This window comes from Rana temporaria, chromosome 10 (genome assembly GCF_905171775.1).
Source record: "Rana temporaria chromosome 10, aRanTem1.1, whole genome shotgun sequence".
NCBI lineage: Eukaryota > Metazoa > Chordata > Amphibia > Anura > Ranidae > Rana > Rana temporaria.
The window spans coordinates 88,764,753-88,790,513 of NC_053498.1; the positions used below are offsets into that span (position 1 = coordinate 88,764,753).

Here is a 25,761-nt window from a genome sequence, read left to right on the forward strand (position 1 = left end):
ATCCATCTTGTGCCGGCGGTCAGCATCATTAGGGTGAATTTAAATAGATTGAATTGGTTACTAAACTTAACAATTAGTCCTTCAGAATAAAAACTGTTTAATAAGTACAGCCGTGATAAAAAAAAAAAAAAAAAAAAAAAAAACACAACACATACTACAGCTTGCCATTACCAGCGAACTGACACACAAGGGAAACCACTACCACGTAAAGCGAGATATAAAGTTACTAGCGTTAAACCACAATTTCTAACACTATAGATAAAGTAAAGGTTACTATAGCAATGTCAAAAATATTTGGTGTGATCTGTGGCAATCATGGCAACAAAAGTTCATTGCAAATAATTTTTTTTGTATGCAGCCAATGTCACAATTATATACAAGATTAGTTTATACATTACAACAGTAAAATAACATCTAATAGTTATTATAAAAGAGTAACTATAATGGTTTTAGGGCAGTTTCAATTTTTTTTTTTTTAACCACTTAAGGACCAAGCCTCTTTCTGAGATTTGGTGTAAACAAGTTAAAAACAGTTATTTTTTTTTTTTACTTAGAACCCCCAAACATTATATATTTTTGTTTCTAACACCCTAGAGCATGGGTCTTCAAACTACGGCCCTCCAGTTGTTCAGGGACTACAATTCCCATCATGCCTAGTCATGTCTGTGAATGTCCGTGTGTTACAATGCCTCATGGGAGGTATAGTTCTACAACAGCTGGAGGGCCGTAGTTTGAGGATCCCTGCCCTAGAGAATAAAATGCGGTCATTGCAATACTTTTTGTCACACCATATTTGCGTAGCGGTCTTACAAGCGCACTTTTTTTGGGGAAAAAAAATAATTATTTTTACAAAAAAAAAAAAAAAAATAAGACAACAGTAAAGTTAGCCCAATTTTTTTTTTTATATTGTGAAAGATAATGTTATGCCGAGTAAATTGATACCAAACATGTCATGCTTCAAAGTTATGCCGGCTTGTGGAATGGCGACAAATTTCTATCCATAAAAATCTCCATAGGCGACGTTTAAAAAAAAAAATAATTCTACAGGTTACACGTTTTGAGTTACAGAGGAGAGCTAGGGCTAGAATAATTGCTCCTGCTCCAACGATCGTGGAGATACCTCACATGTGTGGTTTGAACACATTGAAAAATGAAAACAAGAAAAATGTTTTAAAAAATAAATAAAATAAAGTAAAAATAAATGAGAACAATTTTTTTTTTTTTTTTTTTTTTTTTAAAAGCACCCGTCCAGACGAGCTCACACGCAGAAACTAACGCATACGTGAGCAGAGCCCACATATGAAAACGGTGTTCAAACCATAAATGTGCGGTATCACTGCGATCGTTAGAGCGAGAGCAATAATTCTAGTCCTCCTCTGTAACTCAAAACATGCAACCTGTAGAATTTTTTAAACGGCTATGGAGATTTTTAAGGGTACAAATTTGAAGCATGACATGTTGGGTATCAATTTACTCAGCATAACATTATCTTTCACAATATAAAAAAGAAATTGGGCTAACTTTACTGTTGTCTTATTTTTTAATTCAAAAAAGTGAATGTCCAAAAAAAGTGAACTTGTAAGAACGCTGTGCAAATACAGTGTGACAAAAAGTATTTGCAATGACCGCCATTTTATTCTTTAGGGTGTTAGAAAAAGAACATATATAATGTTTGGGGGTTCTAGGTAATTTTCTAGCAAAAAAAGATTGTTTTTAACTTGGACTTTAAACCCTGGAGTCTGAAAAACAGGCTCGGTCCTTAACCACTTAAAGCGGAGTTCCAACCACAATTAGCATTTTTTAAATGTATGTCCTTTCATCATGCGTTTTTATAATATAAATCTGGTCACTTACTATTTTACAATCCGCCGCCGATCTGCATAGATATTCAAAAAAGATAGTTTATAAAACTATGTCCACAACGTTGTCATTTTGCTTGTGGGCATTGTGAAGCCTACAGGCACTTACTTCCTGGAAATCTTGGATGGGGAGTGATAATTGGACAGCGCACTGCATCCTGGGAAATGATGACACACATTTCCCAGGAGCATTGGAGGGAGATGTCAGAATCCTAGGTGGTTTCAAAGGCAGATTTCGTGGGACCGCATAGCAACAGGCATTTCCAGATGATTAAAAAAAAAAAAAAAACTCTCTTTTTTTTATTTTTTAGTCGTAAGCTACAGTTTAAAGCAAAATTGTTTTTTTTTTATGGAACCTCCACTTTAAGGACGATATACGTCGGCAGAATGGCACGTTCTATGCATTAAGGTGAAAAAAACATCTGAGGATTAGCGGCCCCCTCTTTTACTAACCTGACCCCTCGAAAGTCCCGCACCATGAACGCGCAGGCTTCTCGGCCGGCTTCTTGGCTCATTCATTGGCTTGCGCTGCTGTCAATCACATCCAATGATGTGGCGCACCGGGGGGCGGGGCCGAGTGATAGTGAGCGGCTATAGCTCGCTCGCATGAAGGTGGTGAATTATTGCGGGGAGGAGCCGAGACAGCCGCCGAGGGACCCCAGAAGACCAGGTTTGGGGCCACTCTGTGCAAAACGAGCTGCACAGTGAAGGCAAGTATAACATGTTTGTTATTTTAAAAAATATATAAAATAGTGTTCCTTTAAGTGGTTAAGGGGGCGTGGCAAGGGGCGTGTCCTATGCCTGCACACTTTTACTGATAGGTGTCCCTCATTCCCATCTCAAAAAGTTGTGAGATATGTGTACATACACTTTATGGCTCATTTGCACCAGAGGCACTGGGCCTACACTGGCTGCTGTTTTTAGCACAGCCCCAATCCATAGACACGGTAAAATGCCTCATTTAAAATAGCGTCGGTTCACACCACAGCAGCACGGTATGCAGCATTTCTTTCAGTGTAGCGTGAACCACCTCATTGCAACTCCTCCATGGTAAATACAAGTGTATGGAAATGTTAAAATTTTCTGCGAAAAAAGTAGTGTGATGTGCTAGAATTGGCACCGCGTCTCACGGCGCACACCAGTGGCCATACGTTCATGGCGGTTCGCTGGTGTGAAGGAGCCCCCAAACTAATATTTGTTTACCTTTCCTGGAGTTTTATTTCCGTTTGTTCCCATCATTTTAACTTTGCAAATTCACCTTCTGAGTATTATGAATTTACAGATCATTTCCACATTCCAATATTCCCACTATTGTGAGTACACGTAAATCTTGCCATTTTCAGGATGCTTTTCCTATCTGCACTGAACCAGCTAAATGTCAACATGCAGCAACATTCCCTTTTTCTGTATGGACGTTATTTTTGAGAACACAAGGAGCCACATACACAACTACCCACCAATTTCACTGATACGGTCTACCAGTAAATAGCATTTAAATTGTTATAAATAGGCCTAATTGTAAACCATCCGAAGAATGCACTAATCACCAGCAAACCTCCGCTGCTAGACAAGCTGTGATAGATAAACAGAGCAAGGTTCGCCCAGCGGGCATTCCCCACCAAACCCCAAACAGGAAACCATTTCAATACAGTTCAGAAGTTTACATTGTACATGCAGATCGGTAAGTTACATTTCTTAATGAATATCATTAGAAAAAAACAAAAAAATCATTGCGTTTGTTCTAATGACTTTAATTTTTAAAAATTGTTATATTATTATTATTATTATTATTATTATTATTATTTCTTGCTGTGCAGTGTTATAAAAAGCAATGTGTTTTGTTCAGTAAACTGTTATTGCAGTTTTTAGAAACCATTGTTGCTGTGACAGCTGCAGTACACTAGGTTAGCCTTCTGCAGGGGATTAAATAAAACTCAGCCATGCAATCCCCAGTCTAAGTATATCCACAGCAAAACAGTATAGATAGCAATGACTACATATGGAATGTAAAGGATGTAAAGTATATTTTACATTGTAAGCTCTAACGAGCAGAGCCCCTCTGAGCCCTCTTGTATTTATTTCTAACTGTACTGCCTCCCTTTTGTAAAGCGCTGGGCAAACTGTTGGTGCTATATAAATCCTGTACAATAAGATAAAACAGATGTACCTTAAAAAACATCCTGGATTTTTAGACGTTATAAAATAAATAAACATCAATACATGTATTACAATTTTACCCCCAAAAAAAACTAGGAAAACATATTGACTCAAGTATAAGCCTAGGGTGAGAATGCAGCAGCCACTGTAAGCGGAAAAGACAATGCCCATTTGTACGCCTCACTGTGCCCATTGCAGCCTCACTGTGCCCACTGCCACCTCGCCGTGCCTGAGTCCGTGTACCTGAAAGTTTTGACAGGCTGTGGGCATCCATTCATTGTTTAAAAGTCGCACTCTCCTCCTGTTCACGTTCCATGATAGGCATTTCCCAGCAGCCTATCATGGACATCTTCTCACCCTCTGACTGGGTTTCCCAGCAGACACTGTTTTCAGTGTTCTGCCTATCAGGGACATTCTCTTGTGCGAGGATGAAAAGATGTCTGTGATTGGCGGACCACTGAACACAGTGTCTGCTAGGAAACCGAGTCCGAGGATGAGAGGACATCCGTGATAGGCGGAAACACAGAGACACGCCTATCACAGAAGGGACCAGGGGGAAGCCGCGACTTTTAAACAATGGACGCTTGCAGCCCTTCAGGTACACTGACGCGAATATAAGCCGAGGGGGGCATTTTTAGCCCTAAAAAAAAAAGAAGAAGGGCTGAAAAACTCTGCTTAGACTCGAGTATATACAGTAAATAGTATATAAACACTAACCATACAGGGAGGGGGGGGGGGGGGGGATTGTTATATTTTTTTCTTGGTTGCATTTCAGTGCTGATGATCTCCTGCACACACTTCCTGTCTACATGCATGTACTACAGCAATGGCTGCATGATACTACCAGATATGAAGAAACACGCAACACTTCCCCCAAGCCTGGTTCCCCATCGTGACAGAGTCAGAAATGGGTGGTATGGGTAGAGTTAGATCCAAGTGTCCACGTTCCCATCTAAAGGCTAAGGGTACGTCAGTGACTATTGCCTGCAGCTAGGGTTGCCACCTGTCCAGAATTCAGCCCGACAGTCTCGGATTTAAATCAGGTGTCCAGGTTTCAGTCCGTCTGAAACCCAGACACGTTATTCAGATGGGACTGCAACCCCCCCTCCAACTTAGGCACAGATTCCCCCTGTTGCCTGGGTTGCACACAGCTGTGCTACCCTTTACCACAACCACCCAGTGCATAGGCCCCATCCCTGCCCCTGAGCAAGTGAGTACACTAAGGCAAGGGGGATTCAGATGCAAGGGGTGTTCTGTGGACTCTGATGCAAGGGGGAGATTTGGGAACCCTGATTTAATGGGGAATGCTGGGAATTCTTATGTAAGAAGGGCTTTGGTAAAAAGTTCCATTTTATAAACACAGTCCACAATGTATTCCCGTAAAAAAATATATAAAGAAATTGCTATGTGCCGCTAAAGCGTTTGGGTTTGGCTTGAAGAAAAGGTGGCAATCCTACCTGCAGCATTTGGTCTCTGCCTGACACTCATTTAAACCTAAAGTTTTTTTTCCCCCCCTTTTAAGAATCAGCAGTGTCCCTTGTGCTGGTGGCTGGGCACTAGAATCCCACAATAATACACTCTTGCAGTGAGTTGGAGTGCATTAGCAACAGGGCCGATCCTAGGGTCTCAGAAGCCTGGGTGCAGAAATATTTCTGGCGCCCCCACATGGGCATGGTCATCTTACTAACTCCTCCCCTTTACAAATGTTTCTATGGCTACGAATCAGAGATGCTCCCCTAAGAATTCTTCATTAGTGTCCCCCATCAGAGCCCCCCCCACAGCAGGTGTCCCCCATCAGAGCCCCCCCCCCACCCCGACAGCAGGTGTCCCCCATCAGAGCCCCCCCCCCCCCGACAGCAGGTGTCCCCCATCAGAGCCCCCCACATCAGGTGTCCCCATAGATCAGTACTTGTCCAATAGATCCCTGTAGCTCGGGCGCACTGGGAGCAGACGCACAATACAGGGGGCGGGGCATACGTGGCATCTTTGGTTACTTGGAGGAGAGCATTTCTGGGAGTGCACGGGATGATTAGCAGCAGCACCGGCCAACCCAGAACCCTCTCATCACACCACCTATGGGAAAAGAGCTGACACACGCAGAGGGGGCGGGCAGACAGGAGACTGCTCCATGCACACCGGACAGAATGAATTAGAGGAGCTTAGTACTAGAACGTGTTCCAGTTCTAGGCTCCGCTGTGGTACCCATCCCGGATTCTGGGGATAGCGGGAGGTATGCGCTGTTGACAGCGGCGAGAACAAGCGGGATGGGGATCCACAGCATCATGCGCTCCGCCTCTGGACACAGACAAGGAGGAGGGAGGGGAGCACTTTGGAGCTTCGGCGCCCCCACCTCTGCAGCACCTGGGTGCGGAGCACCCGGTGCACCCCGCCTAGGATCGGCCCTGATTAGCAAAGGACTGGGAACTCAAAATCCCACAATAATTACACTCTTGAGATGGGTTGGAGTGCATCATCGTGGGATTTTGAGCTCCCAGTCCTTCGGTAGGGCAGGGTAAGGTCACCCATGCCTCCTGGAAGCTTCAGAGACCTAGGCCAAAATACATTTTTTCAGACAATCGCTTTGTTAACAAATGGCTTTTATTTTATTTTTTGCATTTGAGGGAGCGGCACGGAGCTTGCAAAACAAAAAAAGTGGACCTTCTGTTTGGCATGGAAAGTTTACTTTATATTTAAAGGATACATGCTCCAATTCAGCCTGCCTTGCTCCCATCTAAAGATCTAACCCTCTTCCACTCTACACAAATATTTGAATTTGACACCCTGGCCTAATCTTTCATGCAAAGTCTGTGCAGTCGAGGTTGAAGACACTCAGGAAATGGCTCATAGGGTCATACCAGGACCATTGTAGAGGGATGGCCAGCAGCAAGGCAGATGTGTGCATCTAGGCTGGGGGAGGATCATTGATCATTCAAATGCCTTCAAGGCTCCGACCTGTCCAGCTTTGATGATTTGGGAAAGAGAAACAGATAAACACAGGCACAAATGACACTGATAACCATTTCTTTGCGAACAAAAAACGGTACAGCTTTTTTCCCTGAAACTGCACTGTGGCCATATACATTTAAAATGGATTTTATTGAACAATCGAGCATATGAACATTGCCACATCTCTAACATAAATAATGTGCTACGCCATCTTTCATATTTTGTGAAGTGTAACTATATAGATTGGCTGATCTGTGATAATTAGCTAGACATCTGTACCGTAATTGTATTTTTATACAACACCCTGATATAATCAACTATTATGATATATACTGTATATAAAAAGTTTGTATGTAAAATTGTGTTTTTTTTTTTTTTTTTTTACACAAGACTTGGGCTCACCCTGCCAGATGCACAGCAAAGCAGATTGTACAATGGCCGGCTGCCAGCTATTGCATTACTTGTCCACTTATGGTCATAATCCCTTCCCTTTTCTAAAGCTGATGTAACTGTGATGCGAGAAAAGCTGCAAAGCTGGTGCTAAATAAACAAGAGTAAATCAACGCCAGTGTAAGTGGCAGTGTGCAGGCAACAACGTGGGTTTCCCTGCTGTATGTGCCTGATACCACCAACGAGTTTGCCAAGCAGCAGAGAGACCTGCCAACCAATGCTGCAACTAGAACTAGCGCTGAAAGCAAGCCCATGGTGAGAATTTTTCATTAAACCTGTGTTTTTTTTATTAGAAGGCACATCCACGTGCATGAATGGTGCAACCCACACCAAATATAGCACCCCTCCACCGCTATAAATCTGAGTGCCAGTACTTACCAGCATCCTGTTTAATAGCACTTCCACTTTCTACCTTACTATTGCTCCATCACTGGCCCTGTCACTTTCTAACTTACTACTACCCCACCACAAGCCCTGCCCTTTCCTACTGCTCCATCACTGGCCCTGCTCCTTCCCATCATACTATTGCTCCATCACTGGCCATGCCCTTTCCTACCTTACTACTCCATCATCACTGGCCCTGCCCCTTCCTATTGCACTAATGCTCCATCACTGGCCCTGCCCCTTCCTACTGCACTAATGCTCCATCACTGGCCCTGCCCCTTCCTACTGCACTAATGCTCCATCACTGGCCCTGCCCTTTGCTAGCTGACTAATGCTCCATCACTGGCCCTGCCCCTTCCTACTGCACTAATGCTCCATCACTGGCCCTGCCCCTTCCTACTGCACTAATGCTCCATCACTGGCCCTGCCCCTTGCTACAGCACAAATGCTCCATCACTGGCCCTGCCCCTTCCTACTGCACTAATGCTCCATCACTGGCCCTGCCCTTTGCTAGCTGACTAATGCTCCATCACTGGCCCTGCCCCTTCCTACTGCACTAATGCTCCATCACTGGCCCTGCCCCTTCCTACTGCACTAATGCTCCATCACTGGCCCTGCCCCTTGCTACAGCACAAATGCTCCATCACTGGCCCTGCCCCTTCCTACTGCACTAATGCTCCATCACTGGCCCTGCCCTTTGCTAGCTGACTAATGCTCCATCACTGGCCCTGCCCCTTCCTACTGCACTAATGCTCCATCACTGGCCCTGCCCCTTCCTACTGCACTAATGCTCCATCACTGGCCCTGCCCCTTGCTACAGCACAAATGCTCCATCACTGGCCCTGCCCCTTACTACTGCACTAATGCTCCATCACTGGCCCTGCCCTTTCCTACTGCACTAATGCTCCACCACTGGCCCTGCCCCTTCCTACTGCACTAATGCTCCATCACTGGCCCTGCCCCTTCCTACTGCTCCGTCAATGGCCCTGTCCCTTCCTACTGCTCCGTCAATGGCCCTGCCCCTTCCTACAGCACTAATGCTCCATCACTTGCCCCGCCCCTTCCTACTGCACTAATGCTCCATCAATGGCCCTGCCCCTTCCTACTGCACTAATGCTCCATCACTGGCCCTGCCCTTTCACCGTTGCAGAGGCTTCCATGTTCACTCGGTCTTCCTGTCGGGTTCTCAGGCTGTGGCACAGAGCTCTGAAGGAATACCATGGCACAGAGCTCTGAAGGAATGGCACGGGTATTCCGTTCCTTCAGAGCGCATGCGCTGGTGACATCATTAGCTGTTGCTCAGTAGAATATCTTCAACATGGTGCACGTTTAGGAGATATGCATATAACCAACAGGTAAGCCTTATTATACGTTTACCTGTAGGCAGGGTGGATTTGATTTAAATCACGATTTAGATCACTAGAAAAAAAATGCTTGATTTAAATGAAAATTTATAAAGATAAACTGTCCTTTCTGTCCTGCTCCTCTGACCCGCTGTTGACTCACCGACAGTCCCATTAACTTTAATGGGACGGCTGGTGATGCAGCAGTGACACAACAAGGTGAGGGACGTGGCGGTAACAGGAGAGTGAATTCCCACTAACAGGCGCTCCCATGATGGATCTGAAATGACAGGTGCTCTTTAAATGTAAGGACTTATTCTTGCTGGTAGTTAGAATCTTTAATATTTGCAAACAAAACAAAAGTTTCCTATTTTAGAAATATAAGCGGTTATAAGCTGTTAGGCAAGTAAAACAGCAACATCAAAACCAATTCAATTATACAGTTTTTAGTGTACATAGATTTGCAAAACAATGGGATAAAGGAATGTACCTGAAGCTTTATCTAATGGTCAATGTAAAATTGTGTGAATGCATCAATGCAGTGCATGTTATGTTAGCTTGCATTCATTAAATTAGTTTACCAAAAAAATGTAAAGATTGCAGAATATGTAGCCTTGTGCTACATAACTAAACTCCATTTCATGCTGAATAAATTAATTAAAGCATCTTAAATAAAAAATATATTTAAATAGATTTTTACTCCAGAAGCATTTTATTAAAATAAATTTGATGTAAAAAAAATAAAATAGGATTGTTTTTAAAAAATCATTGGATTTATGTCCACCCTGCCTGTAGGTACAATTGTTTTTAAAAATAAAGAGTTTACTACCACCTTAAGGTCCCAAAGTTTTAGCTGGAGTTGGGCTTTAAAAGGAAATTATAATTAATGTCCAACATCCATTATAAGAGGATTCTCCTCTACCCACTGGTTCTTTTAAAGTGGTTGTAAAGGCAGAAGTTTTTTTTTTCCTCTTGATGCATTCTATGCATGAATATAAAAAGCCTTCTGTGTGCAGCTCCCCCCTAATAATTACCCGAGCCCCATCTAGATCCAGCTTTGTTGTATGAGACTCGGCTGTCCGGAACTCCCCTCCTCATTGGCTTAGACAGCAGCATGGCCCCATTGGTCAAAAGTCAGTTAGCCAATGAGGAGAGAAAGGGGGCCGGGCCGTGGCTCCATTTCTGAATGGATACAGGAGGGAGGGACCAGGAGCACCGAAGAGAGACACGGGAAGAGGAGGATTTGGGCTGCTCTGTGCAAACCAATTACACAAAACATTATATATTATATATTATATATATATATATATATATATATACACATACATACATACACACACACACACACACACACATATATAAAATATTATGGTAGGTGTATAGTTAAGGCCACCTTCACACTGTGGCAGGGGTGCATTTGCAGTAAAGCGCCACTAGTTTTAGCAGCGATTTACTGTTGTTTTAGCGCCGCTTTTCGGCCACTAGCAGGGCGCTGTTAACCCCCGCTAGCAGGTAAAGAAAGTGTTAAAAAGCACCCGTGTTGTGGCCCTGCCAAAAGCGCTTTCATTTCAATGGGCAGGGCGTTTTGGGCGCGCTGTATACACTGCTCCCGCACCGCCCCAAAGATGCTGCTTGCAGGACTTTTTTTGTTCATCCTGTAAGCACCAGTGTGAAAGTACTCAGGCTTTCATACTAGGGGAGGCATGAGAGTTGCTTTACAGGTTCTATTTTTAGCACTGAAACACCTGAAAAATGCCCCAGTGTGAAAGGGGTCTTATTGTAAATAAACTTACTAAAGCTTGTATCCAAAGTGAACAACACATGTCTACACAGTAGATTACTGTATATAAACCTACGTAAGCGTCTATCCAAATGTTTACAACACTGATATGTAGTATAAATATACATATACTGTATTTACCGCAGCTTGTATACAAAGTTTACAAACACTGATCTGTATAGTATTGTATGTACTACAGCTTGTATCTAAAGTGTACAACAAACACTGATCTATGGAGCAGGGGTAGGCAACCCCCAACACTGGTGCCGCAAACGACGCACAAAGCCTCTTTTGCCGACACTTGACTCCCTCTCCAGCAGCAGAGCAGCGCAGGGAAGTGTCAGTGAGACACTAATGCATTCCAATCTCAGAGTTCACTACACTTGCACTGAGGGAGAGGCACTTTGCCCCCACACATTGTAAAAGATGGAAAACATTGTTTGGTTTAACTTTGCTGTAGCAGCTCTTGTGATGGGAAAGAGATTGGGTGCAATTCTGCCAGAGGGGGTGGTCCCTGTTTCCAGGAAGATGACTTGGCCACTGCTAAAGCCAATCACTGTCCTGCTAGCCCCGCCCACCATCTGGAGGAAAATGACTCACTTGGTTGCCACTACCAATCTCAGAAGGAAGGGATTTCACTTTGATTGAGAAAACCACAATCAGGTGAAAGTTTGTGGAATTACTGGTCAGCTTCTAGGAACTTTGTTGAAATTATTCCTGAACTTTGCATCACTTACTACTGAACCACTTACTACTGAACCCCTCTGCACCACTTACTACTGAACCCCTCTGCACCACTTACTACTGAACCCCTCTGCACCACTTACTACTGAACCCCTCTGCACCACTTACTACTGAACCCCTCTGCACCACAGGATGGGTGTGCCAGGACAGGTAGATATGTCTCATCTCTGCTTCCTTTCACCTTTCTGCAGATCATAGATGAGAAGAAGGTACAACGGTGGAGCAGATGAGCAGGAGGGTACAGCGTTTGGGAAAATGAGCAGGAGGGGTTCAGTGGTGAAACAGAAGAGCAGGTGGGGCAGATGCGCAGGGAGGTACAGTAGTGGAAGAGAGGAGAAGGGGGTTCAGCAGTGGTCCAGATGAGCAGGGGGGTACAGTGATGGGCCAGGCGAGTAGCAGGGGTTTAGTGATGGGGCTGAGCAGTAGGGCAAATGTGAAAGGAGGTTACAATGGTGTGGCAGGAGAGCAGGGGGAACAGAGGTGAGACAGATGTGCAGGAGGTACATTGGTGGGGCAGATGAGAAAGCAGGTTACAGTGGTGCGGCAGATGGGTTTAGTGTTAGGACAGATGAGAAGGTGATTCAGTAGTGAGACAGAAGAGCATGGGGATATGGCGGTGGAGCAGATGTGTAGGGAAGTAAAGTGATGGGGCAGATGAGAAAAGGGGTACATTGATGGGGCAGGTGAGCAGGGAGGGTTACAGTGGTTGGACATATGTGCAGAAGGTACAGTGGTTGGAGGGATGAGAAGGGGGTTCAGCAGTGGGACAGAAAAGCAAGGGGTACAGTGATGGGGCAGATGAGCAGGGGGAGGTTCAGTGGTGGGGCAGGGGGTTACAGCGGTGGGGCAGAGGGTACATAGGTAGGGTTGCCAACTCATCCCTTTAAAACAGAACACATATTAATTACACAGGTTCTGTGGCTGATTAAGGAGGTAATTAAACTCACTTGGTGCCTTATTTGCATTAAATTAGCCTCAGAACCTGTGTAATGTTTTAAAGGGATGAGTTGGCAACCCAATACATAGGAGAAATGAGGTACATTAGCTGAACACATGAGCAGGGGGTTACAGTGGTGGGCCAGAAGAGCAAGGGGTTCAGTGGTGGAGCAGATGTGCATGGAGGTACAGTGGTGGGGCAGATGAGAAAAGGGGGTTATATTGGTGGGGCAGATGAGCAGATAAGTTCAGTGTTAGGACAGGTGAGAAGATGGTTCAGTGGTGGGGCAGATAAAAAAGGGGAAACATTGGGGGAGCAGAAGAGCAGGGTGGTATAGTGGTGGGACAGATGAGCAGGGTGGTACGGTGGTGGGGCAGATCTGCAGGGTGGTAAGGTGGTCTGGGGTGTGAAGGTGCATGAGTTGGGGCTGATCTGAGGTGTGAGAGTGCAGGATGTTAATTTTTCACTACTAAAGTAGTTTACAGCATTTACTTTATAAAAAAAAAAAAAACATTTTCGTGACTGAAAGTGTAAAGTTTACATTTTGTTGTTATAAAATCGGTACGCTCAATTTCTTTGAAAACATTTGTCGTCACACTGTGCTCAAAAGGTTGCCTACCCCTGTAATGGAGTATATTATTGTACATATACTTACTACAATGTGTATCAAAAAGTACACAACACTGATGTATAGTATCATTGTACGTATATGTATTGCAGCTTGTGTACAAAAAGTACACAACACTGATCTATAGAGCTTACAAACAAACAAACAAAAAGTATACAAACACGGATCTACACAGCATCATTGTACACCAACTTACTGCAGCTTGTATACAAAGTGTACAACTTGTAGCCACATCTGGACACATCCCTGTCTAGCACTACACGCAGCCACAGCCCTCATCTACATAACAAATACAAATAATGACCATACAAAATAAAAGTAAAGATAAAACCTTTGCACATATGTTTGCCAAGTTTTGCCAGAAACAACATTGATACAATATAACATACAAGACTCTAAGAGCCCACACCCATAAGGTAGGTGAATGCAATCCTGTACAGATGTGAAATTGTACGAAGATTGGTTAGTATAGTTGTCAGTACTCACCTCTCTGCTCCCTACACAAAGCTCTGTGCTCGGCCAGCCAGGGGGGAGAAGTGAATGAGAACCGCTGCTGGGTGGGTGCGGTTGTAAGACACATACACAAAGTCAAGGGACTGGGGGGAAAGTGTCAGCCTCCAGCTAAATAGACGACTTTTGCAGAGAACTTGGTTATAAAGAGCCTTGCGAAAAGATGTGAGCATGCACACGGTCCCTTCAGAAGCAATATTTAGTCATCTTTTCAGGGAGAGAACTAAGTAACTGTTCACAAGATCAATTCACAAAGATGGATTATTGTATCTCATGACAATTTTATCCTAAAAAATATTCAATCTTTCTCTCTAAAAAAAAAAAAGGCCTATTAAATAAATGGGCTTCCTACACACCAAATCATTCCAAAAATCTGATGTCTCAAAATGTTTGTTGCAGTGCACTCCAGTGCATTGCCATGTGTTGCGTTAGTATGTTAAAGGAGTTGTAAAGGTAAAAAAAAATTCACCTTAATGAATTCTATGCATTAAGGTGAAAAAACTTCAGAGTATACCGGCCCCCCGTTATACTTACCTGACCCCTCAAAAGTCCCGCGCCTGGCCCCGCGCCTGGCCGCTGATTAGCTAGAGCGGATGGATTGAAAGCAGCGCAGCCAGGCCCGTCGCTACAGGACAGGCAAAACAATTGCTTGGGGCCCCCGAGCTGGCCTGGGGCCCCCAACTTCCCCTTCCCAGGCTGTAGCTTGGCCAAGCTCCTCCTCCTGCCTCCTGGAGTCCTGTCATTCCGGCCAGGTACCACGCGTGGTACAGGAAATTCAGTTTTCCTGTTCCCGGCCAGACTAACAGGAAGTGCACACAATGCGAGCTCTCTCGCATGAATCTGTGTAGTTCTTGCGGGGAGGAACAGAGACAGCCGCCGAGGGACCCCAGAAGACGTGGATCGGGGCCACTCTGTGCAAAACGAGCTGCACAGTGAAGTAAGTATGATATGTTTGTTATTTTAAAAAAATATTTTTTTTTGTTTACAACCCCTTTAAGGTGCTGCTCAAAATGAATGACACCACAATGTGTCAACACATGTAATATGTGTTGGCATGTGTAATTAGGCGTGATCCTACAACACAGACATTTTTCATTCTAATCTATTTATTTGTTTTCAAAATACAGTGGAACCTTGGATTACAAGCATAATCCATTCCAGGAGAATACTCGTAATACAAAGTACTTGCAAATCAAAGCAAGTTTCCCCATAGAAGTCAATGGAAACAAAAATTATTCATTCCGCATTGATTTCTATGGCATGCAATACCCCATGTGGCCAGAGGTGGGGGGGGCGCCGGAGAGCCTCGGAAAGGCTCTGGGACAGCTCAGCTGAACTTGGAAAGGCTCGGGAATGGAGTGTTTCCGAGTATTTGTGAACGGCTCTGTTTGGCTCTGCTCGGCTCCGGTGCCCTAAACCTCTGGCCAAATGTGGTACTGCACACCGCTGTGGCTTGAATCCTGCTAGTTTTGCGGGACAACACTCACAAACCGAGTCAGGATTTTCCACAAAAAAATGCTTGTATTGCAAAACGCTCGTTAACCGCGTTACTCGCAATCCGAGGTTTCACTGTACACAAATAGTGATACTGTGACAACAAATACAGTGAGGGAAAAAAGTATTTGATCAGCTGCTGATTTTGTACGTTTGCCCACTAACAAAGAAATGACCAGTCTATAATTGTAATGGTAGGTTTATTTTAACAGTGAGAGATAGAAAAACAACAAAAATATCCAGAAAACGTATTTCCCAAAAAGTTATTAATTGTTTTGCATTTTATTGAGTGAAATAATTATTTGATCCCTTCACTAAACATGACATAGTACTTGGTGGCAAAACCCTTGTTGGCAATCACAGAGGTAAGAAGTTTCTTGTAGTTGACCACCAGGTTTGCACACATCTCAGGAGGGATTTTGTCCCACTCCTCTCCAAGTCATTAAGGTTTTGAGGCCGACGTTTGGTAACTCGAAGCTTCAGCTCCCTCCACATATTTTATATGGGATTAAGGTCTGGAGACTGGATAGGCCCCTCCAGGACCTTAATGTGAAGGTCTTGAGTCACTCCTTTGTTGCCTTGGCCGTGTGTTTTGGGTCATTGTCATGCTAGAATACCCATCCACGACCCATTTTCAATGCCCTGGCTGGGGGAAGGAGGTTCTCACCCAAGATTTGACGGTACATGGCCCCATCCATCCTCCCTTTGATGTGGCGAAGTTGTCCTGTCCCCAGAAAAACACACCCAACGCATACTGTTTTCACCTCTCTGTTTGACAGTGGGTATGATGTTTTTGGGGTCATAGGCAGCATTCCTCCTCCTCCAAACACAGAGAGTTGAGTTAAGGCCAAAGAGCTTGATTTTGGTCTCATCTGATCACAACACTTTCACCCAGTTCTCTTCTAAATCATTCAGATGTTCATTAGCAAGCTTCAGATGGACCCATACATGTGCTTTTTTGAGCAGGAGAACCTTGCCGGCGCTGCAGGATTTCAGTCCTTCACGGTGTAGTGTGTTACCAATTGTTTTCTTGTTGACTATGGCCAGTCGGTGGGGAATGTAAGGGGGAAAGATTGGGGGTATAAGAGTACAGGGGGATAGACTGGGGGGTATTTGTGCTAGGAGGGGTGGGGGGATTATGGGTAAGAAGAAGAATTGGGAGGATTTGACCCCTTATACCCTGACCTACTGACCCCCAGTCCTCCATCCTGCTGACCCCTGTACCCTGCCCTACTGCCCCCTGGTCCTCCGTCCTGCTGACCCCTGTACCCTGCCCTACTGCCCCCCAGTCCTCCGTCCTGCTGACTCCTGTACCCTGCTCTCCTGATTTCCTGGTTCTCCGTTCTGCTGACCCCTGTACCCTGCTCTAGTGACCCCCAGTCCTCCGCCCTAATGACCCCTGTGCCCTGCCCTACTGCCCCCTGGTCCTCCATCCTGTACCCTGCTCTACTGCCCCCTGGTTATCTGTCCTACTGACCCCTGTACTCTGCTCTACTGACTCCCAGTCCTCCGTCTTGATGACAAATGTACCCTGCTCTACTGACCCCTGGTCCTCCATCCTGACCTCCTGACCCCTGTACCCTGTCCTACTGCCCCCTGGTCCTCTATCCTGCTGACCCTTGAACCCTGCTCTACTGACCCCCTGTCTTTTGTCCTGTTGCCCCCCAGTATCCTGCCCGTCTTTCATCCTGCTGGCTCCCTGTATTCTGTCCTGCTGACCCCTTTACCCTATTCTACTGATCCCCTGTTTTCTGTCATGCTGACCCCTGTACCCTGCCCTACTGACTCCCCTTTTACTTTGTCCTGCTGACCCCTGTATCCTGTCCTACTGACCCCATGTCTTCCCTCCTGCTTGACCCCTGTAGCGTGTTCTACTAACCCCCTGTCTTCCCTCCTGCTGACCCCTATACCCTGCCCTACTGTGACCCCCTGTCTTCCATCCTGCTAACTCCTTTACACTGCCCTACTGATCCCCTATCCTCTGTCATCTGCATCTTCTCTGCCCTGCTAACCCCCATACACTGCCCTGCAGACCCTTCTCCTTTGCCATTCCTGTCCACCACACTCATTAAGCCCCTCCAACTGTAAAGAGTTTGGCCCCACCCACATTTTGCTGCACGCACCGCAAATTGCTTCCGGCCTAAAGTGTCTCAAGTCCTCAAGTGTCCCTCAATACAAAGTTCAAAAGTTTGGAGGTTTGCTTTCTGCGATGTGTCTGCGGGTGGTCAAGTGCCTGCATTGCTGAGAGTTCCTGAAGCTGACTGAGGGACTCTCATCAGAGGATCTAGTCTGATACCATGGGGTCAAAATGTCTCGAGGATATTGGAAGGAGGTAACCAATTTATTCAAAGGACATTTGTCCAACTGTTGAGAGAGATCCTAGAGACTGTGGTGTTGATTTGCCAAAGTGAAATAGGGGGACACAACCTACTGGGAATCCACACCATGGCTGTTATAGAGCCTATAGAGCATGACAAAGCTTCTATATCACTCTAGTGTGGAATTGGGCCTTTAAATGTGGTACGTGCTAATTGGGCATATTTGTGCCTCTTGATGATAAGCACAAGGTTGGGGATTCCAAGCATTTATGTCACCATGTGAAGCAAAAAAAAATTCTCTAAAATCTTAGAAGGTTTTGCTTCGGTATTGCAATGGGGAGGTTTCTACAAAAATACAGTATTCCGGTGAAGTATTTTAATTTTAGTAAAATAAATCTTACTGAACCAAGAAAGAGTTGGTCCTGACCACTCGTCCATCTCCTCCGTTAGTTTACTAAACAAAGGTGGATAGTTCAGAGTAGAGCGTATGTAGAGAGGGGGTCAAGTGAATCCTAAATTAGATTTATTTAAATTCAAAGTTGGGTTGAAGCAATGCTATCGTACCGTAGATTCTGGTAAATTTATACTTAAAGGAGAAGTACAGCCAAAGCTAATTTTGTGCAGTTCATTTTGCACTCCTGTGATCTGTTTTTAGCAGACAGCGGGGAGGTCCAGCCTTGGGAAAGATCGCGACCATATGGCCAGGATTTGCCCACATGCCTCGACCGACACCAGGCTCAGCCTCTCAGTGAGCCACTGAGAGCCTGACCCTTCTGCTCCCGCCCCCTTTACAGCCCAGCATTTCAGTGAGAGCAAGGGGGCAGAGTGCTGCTGACTGACAGTCAGGGAGCTGTGAGAACCAAGAGATTGGCGTGTTTGATCGCTCGGTTCTCATTCTTAGAGGCGCCAGAGGAAAGATGCAGCATTGGATCGATGCTGCATCCACCAGGGTAAGCAATTCCAAACTTCTCTTTTAACCTCCTGAGCGGTATTCCAGAGTCTGGCTCGGGGTGAAATTTCAGTACTATTAGCGGTAACCCCGAGCCAGACTCGGGATCGCATTGCAGGATACAGGAGAAGTAACATACCTTGTCCTCTGAATCCCACGATGTCCCCCCACTGTGTAAGCTAGCTGTCTCCTCACTCGATTCACATAGTGCCCGAGTGCCACTGAGCTCCGTTCCCTGCGACGCTGCGATGCACGGTGCCAAATTCAAAAAAGTAAAAACACAATACACATACAGTACTGTATAAAATAATTACACATCCCCTTTGTCCCTAGTGGTCTGTCCAGTGTCCTGCATGCAGTTTTATATTATAATTTATACTCTTTTTTTTCTGCCTGAAAACTGGAGATTGTCCATAGCAACTAAAAAGTGTCCCTTTATGTCAAAAGTGGTTTTAGACCAGCTAGAAAACAGCGATAATAAATTAGAATCACTTGCAGAATTGTGCGATAGTCATTTGTGGGGAAATTCGTCATCAAACAGTAATGACAGCGACAATTCTGCAACTGAGCAAATGTCAGTGTTTTTGATTTGATTACATTATTTAATAATTTTTATAATTATTATATTATTATTTGTTATAATTATTTATAGTTATTTATTATATTATAATTTTGTGTTTCAAACTTTATCATACCCGGGATGTCTACTAGACTCTTGTTTGGACAGATTTAAGTGAGTTATTCCTAAGAATTGCAGGCCTACAAAATAAAACGTCAAATTTCCATGCAAGATAATGGTACCACTTTCAGCATCTAAAATCTGAAATAATCATACCACCAGGGAGGTTAAAGCAATGTATTTGTTCTTATTTACTATTAGTCCCAATAATTGCAAAAATTAAGTCAGGATTTTCAGTAGATTATGTAACGTTGTGTTCAACAATGTTTCTCAACTCCACTCCTCAAGGCGCCCCAATTTCCCTCAGATGAAACGGCTGTGGTACTAAGGCAGTGAAACTGATCAAAACACCTGTGCAAAATAATGGAGAGCCTGACAACATGACCTATTGGGGCGACTTGAGGACTGGGGTTGAGAATAGCTATCTGGAGTTGTGGACGCACCACCACTAATCTCAGTGGAGGAAGAGAAGAATAAAAGGCAATGGCGTTGATTTACTAAAACTGGAAAGTGAAAAATCAGGTGCAGCTGTACATGATAGCCAATCAGCTTCTAACTTCATCTTGTTCAATTAAGCTTTGAAAAAAAACTGGAAGCTGATTGGTTTCTATGCAGAGCTGCATCAGATTTTGCACTTTACTGTTTTAGTAAATCAACCCCAGTCTCCTCCATATTGTTGTAGCCCAGCACCTGGCTACAACAGTATTGACATTTAATGGGAAGTGTCCATTTCACCAGGAAGTAGTCTCTATTCAATCTTTTGTGATTTGTCATGGTTCAGCTGTCGCAAAAAAAAAAAATTGGGGCTTTTAGGTTACTTCATAAAATATTAACTATGGATTCCTGAAAAGTAGATGTAGTGGGACACAAAAATGTGTTTGCTATGCCTTGCATTAAGCTTACAAATTGTATTGGAAGATTTTGTTATACTTCACCCTTAACCCTATATTTCCTGTACCAAGATAGGCACACATTTGGTAGTTATTCTTTATATTTATAAAGCAACTGGCATTAAGCTGATAATTTGAAATAAAATAAACAAAGATAGTTTCAAATGTGCTGATGGGAATTAATTCTAATGTGCAGACACAGGACTGGTAGACTGCAATTAAAAATGTATACTTACCCTTAAAACTAATGAACCTAATTCTCTGTGGTAAACAGACGCATGCAAATATGATTAAAAAATTATAAGTTTCACCCTAATGGTAAGCAGAAGAGGGGAAAGAAGAGACATTTGGTGACACTGTCTGGGCTGTCTGTAAAAAAGACCCATTAGAGTTTGGGCAACTAAAAGCCCATAATTTGTGCTGTAATGATCAGCCACACACTAATGAGATAATCAAAGGAACTATTGACTGCAACCCAAGTGTCCTGAGTGGAGTCATTTCTCTTATTTTCATACATATGTTGGTGATGATGGTTAAAAAAAGGAAAACTATTTCATCAGATGTCTTGTAAAGAAGCCTGTAATCTATTACATATATTGTAACAAGGCTGCAATTTTCCAAAATTCCTTTACTGAAGGAACAATTAGTTTTGAGATTGACTGATCCCTCTCTTGCATAGAGTTCAGTTGGCCTGATGCCTAGACTTGTGGTCACATGCACTGTACTAGACAGAACTTGGAGGGAGAACCTCTCCAAAAAAGTTGATAATTTAGCTCTTCTTTGACCCTTTTGTTTGTACACCTTAAATGAGAAGTGCGGGGATCTAAAATAACAAACATTCATATTCATCTATGTAGATGCAGCATCGATCCGATGCTGCTGCTGCTGCCCCCCGTTGGCCAAAAAGTGAATTTTCTCGCGAATGCCCTTAGCCCCAGAGTCGCCCCCCCCCACGCGTTTCCCCACCTGAACTGTGGCGGCACATGTCCTATCTATGAGGGTCGCGACCATGAAGTCTCAAGGGCACTGAAAGATGCAGAGAAATCTGGTGTATCACAGAGAAGGATACATAGGCCCCATAAGGCAGAGTGTTATCTCAAAAGGGATACTTTGTAAGCTCAGAAGTTTAGAAGATCAACAGAAAAGATTTTTCTAATCAGGATAAAGTAAATATATTCTAACCTTCACATACAGATTTCAGAACTAATCAATCAGTGGTGGGCAATATTATAGCAAATGGTACTTCCAAACGGTTGATAGATTTGAAGACAGACTTTCCCAGAAGGAACTTCCAAGCAGTCATATCCTAATCACCAACCAACAAACGGAAAGAGAAGATGTTCCAAACGAACCTGCTAGCTTCCAGTCCACAAAATCCCTATCAAAATCTGAATGTCCTTATCTTTTACAAACTTGATGCATCACATATCGCTGTTGGGCGCCGGGACATGGGTGGGACATAAAAGCATCCCCTTTTCTGCAAGAAAAGGCAGTATCCCGAGTGGTTGGTAAGGCAATATGTGATCCTTTTATGTCCCCTCCCCATCCCCGGTTCCCAATTGCGATATGTGATGCATCAAGTTGGTAAAACATGTAGAGCAAGAAGTTACTGCTGGTTACTCACATTAAGGGTACTGTGATGTCGTTGAGATATTTTGTATTAATAAATTCATATATGTTTTATATATAGTTGACTAGTAATTTTTCTTGGGCACCCTAAAAATGTAATTTTCCTCTTCTCTACCAATCATTGTGGATGTGTAAACTTCCTCTCTCACTGCTCTAGTGCAGTTTCCCTGCATAATTTTTTTTGTGTGTTACCACGCATTTTCATACACTTCTACTTGGTTCAATCGTTTATATTCAATCTGGATGATGGTACGTTTTTTGCTTAAGCATTTTTTGAGTCTTACATGCGGCTATACTCAAATTTTGCTATGCACTTCTATTAGATGGGGCAGTTTTAGTGTGTTTTCTAAAAAGAGCTATAAAATTCCTGCATGCAGAACCTTTGGTGTGTTTTCAGGAAATGCACCAAAACCACCTGATCTAATAGAAATCCATGGCAAAGTGTTTAACCCACACGAAAACTGAGGGTACACTGCGCTGTGATGAAACTGCACCAGAGCAGTATGAAAGGGGCCTAAGTCCAGCCATGTTGCCAGTGTCACCTTCAAGCATTTTTCATAGCCCTCTCAATTAATCGGTGTGAATTACAGAGCACTATCTCATGTTATAGTGATTAGGAAATGGGAAGGTATTCTGTAGTCCCAACACACTTCATGTCCTAGAGCAGTGATGGCGAACCATGGCACCCCAGATGTTTTGTAACTACATTTCCCATGATGCTCATGGACTCAGCAGTTTAGTTGAGCATCATGGGAATTGTAGTTCCAAAACATCTGAGGTGCCAAGATTCCCCAACACTGTTCTCTCAAGCCTGCCTTGCATACACACGTTCATGAAAAAAAAAACGCTTGAGCAAAGCGCAGTGGCATAAAACATGTACGACAACACGTACAACGGCACTATACAAGGGACACACCATCAGTCTCCTCTCCCTGACAGGATGTGGATCTCTGTATTTACACACAAAGAGCCACGGTCCTGCTCAGTTACTGGGCAATCGGGGGTGCCCGGTAGACATCGTGGCCGCTGGGCACACGCATCAGGTTCCCAGTGACGCGGCGGGTGCGCGCGCCCCCTAGTGGCTCGGGAAGGCGAGGACGTCATATGACGTCCTCCCAGAACGAGAGGCTTATAGTCCCGCCGTCATTTGATGGAGGGCGGTAGTCTAGTGGTTAAAGAGGAGCTCCAGTCTGGGCAAAAAAATAAATAAAAGTCAGCAGTTACAAATATTGTAGCTGCTGACTTTTAATGTAAGGACACATACCTATCCAGGGATCCAGCGATGTCGGCACCCCAAGCTGATTCGTCAATCGGCTTCAGGTGCAGGTGCTGGCATCTTCATTAAGGGAAATTGGCAGTGAAGCCTTCAGACTTCACAGCCGGTTTCCTACTGTGCATGCACTATATAAGGCAGACCTGGGCGAACTACGGCCCGCGGGCCGTATACGGCCCGGCGGACCTTTTAATCCGGCCCACCCCCGCCGCCGAAATCGCCGCCGCTGCCACGTTAATCACCGCGGCGGGGAACATTACAGACAGCGTTCGTTTGAACAGCTGTTTTCCCCGCCGCGCATAGACACTCCCCCTTGGACGGATCTGTCCAATCGCGAGCAAGGGGGAGTCACATAGACACTCCCCCTTGCTCCCGATTGGACAGATTCGTCCAAGGGGGAGTGTCTGTGGCATAGACACTCCCCCTTGGACGGATCTGTCCAATCGCGAGCAAGGGGGAGTCACATAGACACTCCCCCTTGCTTGCGATTGGACAGATCCATCCAAGGGGGAGTGTCTATGCGCAGCGGGGAAAACAGCTGTTCAAACGAACGCTGTCTGTAATGTTCCCCGCCGCGGTGATAACAGTAGGCAGGGCCGGGAGGGGTCACTGTGCCCATCACACGCAGCCACTTGTGCCAACACATGCAGCCACTTGTGCCAACACACGCAGCCACTTGTGCCACCATAAATTGTCGCCACTGTGCCAATCACACGCAGCCACTGTGCCAATCACACGTAGCCACTGTGCCAATCACACGCAGCCACTGTTCCCATCAAACGCAGCCACTGTGCCAATCACACGCAGCCACTGTGCCCATCAAACCCAGCCATTGTGCCAATCACACGCAGCCACTGTGCCAATCACACGCAGCCACTGTGCAATCAATTGTTGCCACTGTTCCCAAACACAGCCACTGTGCCAATCACATGCAGCCACTGTGCCAATCACACGCAGCCACTGTGCCAATCACACGCAGCCACTGTGCCAATCACACGCAGCCACTGTGCCAATCACATGCAGCCACTGTGCCAATCACACGCAGCCACTGTGCCAATAACACGCAGCCACTCTGCCCATCAAACGCAGCCACTGTGCCAATCACACGCAGCCACTGTGCCCATCAAACGCAACCACTGTGCCATCACATGCAGCCACTGTGCCAACACACGCAGTCACTGTGCTATCAATTGTTGCCACTGTGCCCATCACACGCAGCCACTGTGCCATCAATTGTCGCCACTGTGCCCATCAAACGCAACCACTGTGCCATCACACGCAGCCACTGTGCCATCAATTGTCGCCACTGTGCCCATCAAACGCAACCACTGTGCCATCACACGCAGCCACTGTGCCATCACATGCAGCCACTGTTTAATCAATTGTTATTGATTAAACAGTGGCTGCCTGTCCCCAGCGTCTGTCCCCCTCCTGTGTCATGTCCCCAGCGTCTGTCCCCCTCCTGTGTCATGTCCCCAGCGTCTGTCCCCCTCCTGTGTCATGTCCCCAGCGTCTGTCCCCCTCCTGTGTCATGTCCCCAGCGTCTGTCCCCCTCCTGTGTCATGTCCCCAGCGTCTGTCCCCCTCCTGTGTCATGTCCCCAGCGTCTGTCCCCCTCCTGTGTCATGTCCCCAGCGTCTGTCCCCCTCCTGTGTCATGTCCCCAGCGTCTGTCCCCCTCCTGTGTCATGTCCCCAGCGTCTGTCCCCCTCCTGTGCCATGTCCCCAGCCTCTGTCCCCCTCCTGTGCCATGTCCCCAGCCTCTGTCCCCCTCCTGTGCCATGTCCCCAGCCTCTGTCCCCCTCCTGTGCCATGTCCCCAGCCTCTGTCCCCCTCCTGTGCCATGTCTATAACAAGTACTCGTACCAGTTTTCCAACAATGATATTTACTGCTTTTTATAAAGAAATACAATTGATTTTATGCAGTATTGAGTTTAGCCTTTTGGCCCGGCCCTCCAAAATATTTTTAGTTTCTCATGTGGCCCCATCGAAAAAATAATTGCCCACCCCTGATATAAGGTGACCAGATTTTTTAAATGAAATCCAGAAACAACTTTTTTTTTTTTTACTAGTTATAGCGGCAATAAGCGACTGTCTGCCTGTCGCCCGCCTCACAGCCTCTCAAGTCTTACGCTCTGGGCCCCTACTACTAATGGGTGAGGAGCGGAGGAAGATCACTCCACCAGGGAAGGCATGGAGATAAGCAGGCAAGCGGCTGGCTGGGACTTGAGCCAAGGCAGAAGAACATGCGGCCAGCCACACTGCCTTCACCAGGTTTCTCTGGGTGGAGAAAAACCCTCGCCAGAAAAACGCTATCGCTCCCGAAACCACATGGAGGTCTGGCTGACAAAACCATCACTCGCGACACATAACTCCCTGTTGAGACCGGTGCTGGGTCATCCTCAATTTGTAGCGGGCCTTCACGACAGAAAAATTCTTGAACTACGTGAGGCGGGGTTCAGCTAAGCGTCGCATTTTAGTGACAGGGGGAAATGGAAAACCGCCACGGAACCAACAGACCCTGCAGGCCCTTACAAATTAGACTACATGAGAGCTCCCCTGCTCGGACACTTCTTGACTAGCATGTCACCCCCCGATCCCATACAGCAGCCACCCACGACTCTGGAGGAGATCTGTACCGGGACTGGGGTGATCCCTCACACCATGTCTCTGATGTATGGCATACTGAACACTCCGCCCGACGATAGCCCGATCCCATGTCTCCTCAAATGGGAAAGAGACCTGAACTGTCTCTTCCCCGCTGGGAAGAGACAGCGCATTCTCGAGCTCACC

At 45.4% G+C, this 25,761-nt stretch overlaps 1 protein-coding gene across 1 annotated transcript in view; it reads right to left on the reverse strand.

The window, feature by feature from the left end:
• Positions 1–13,823, reverse strand: part of MYADM (myeloid associated differentiation marker) — a 39,838-nt gene extending 26,015 nt beyond the window's left edge. The window contains exon 1 of the mRNA XM_040325673.1: positions 13,715–13,823. Coding sequence (XP_040181607.1) covers positions 13,715–13,808 — 94 coding nt within the window. The 5' untranslated portion in view covers positions 13,809–13,823. The remainder of the gene's footprint in view (positions 1–13,714) is intronic.
• Positions 13,824–25,761: the final 11,938 nt, after the last annotated feature.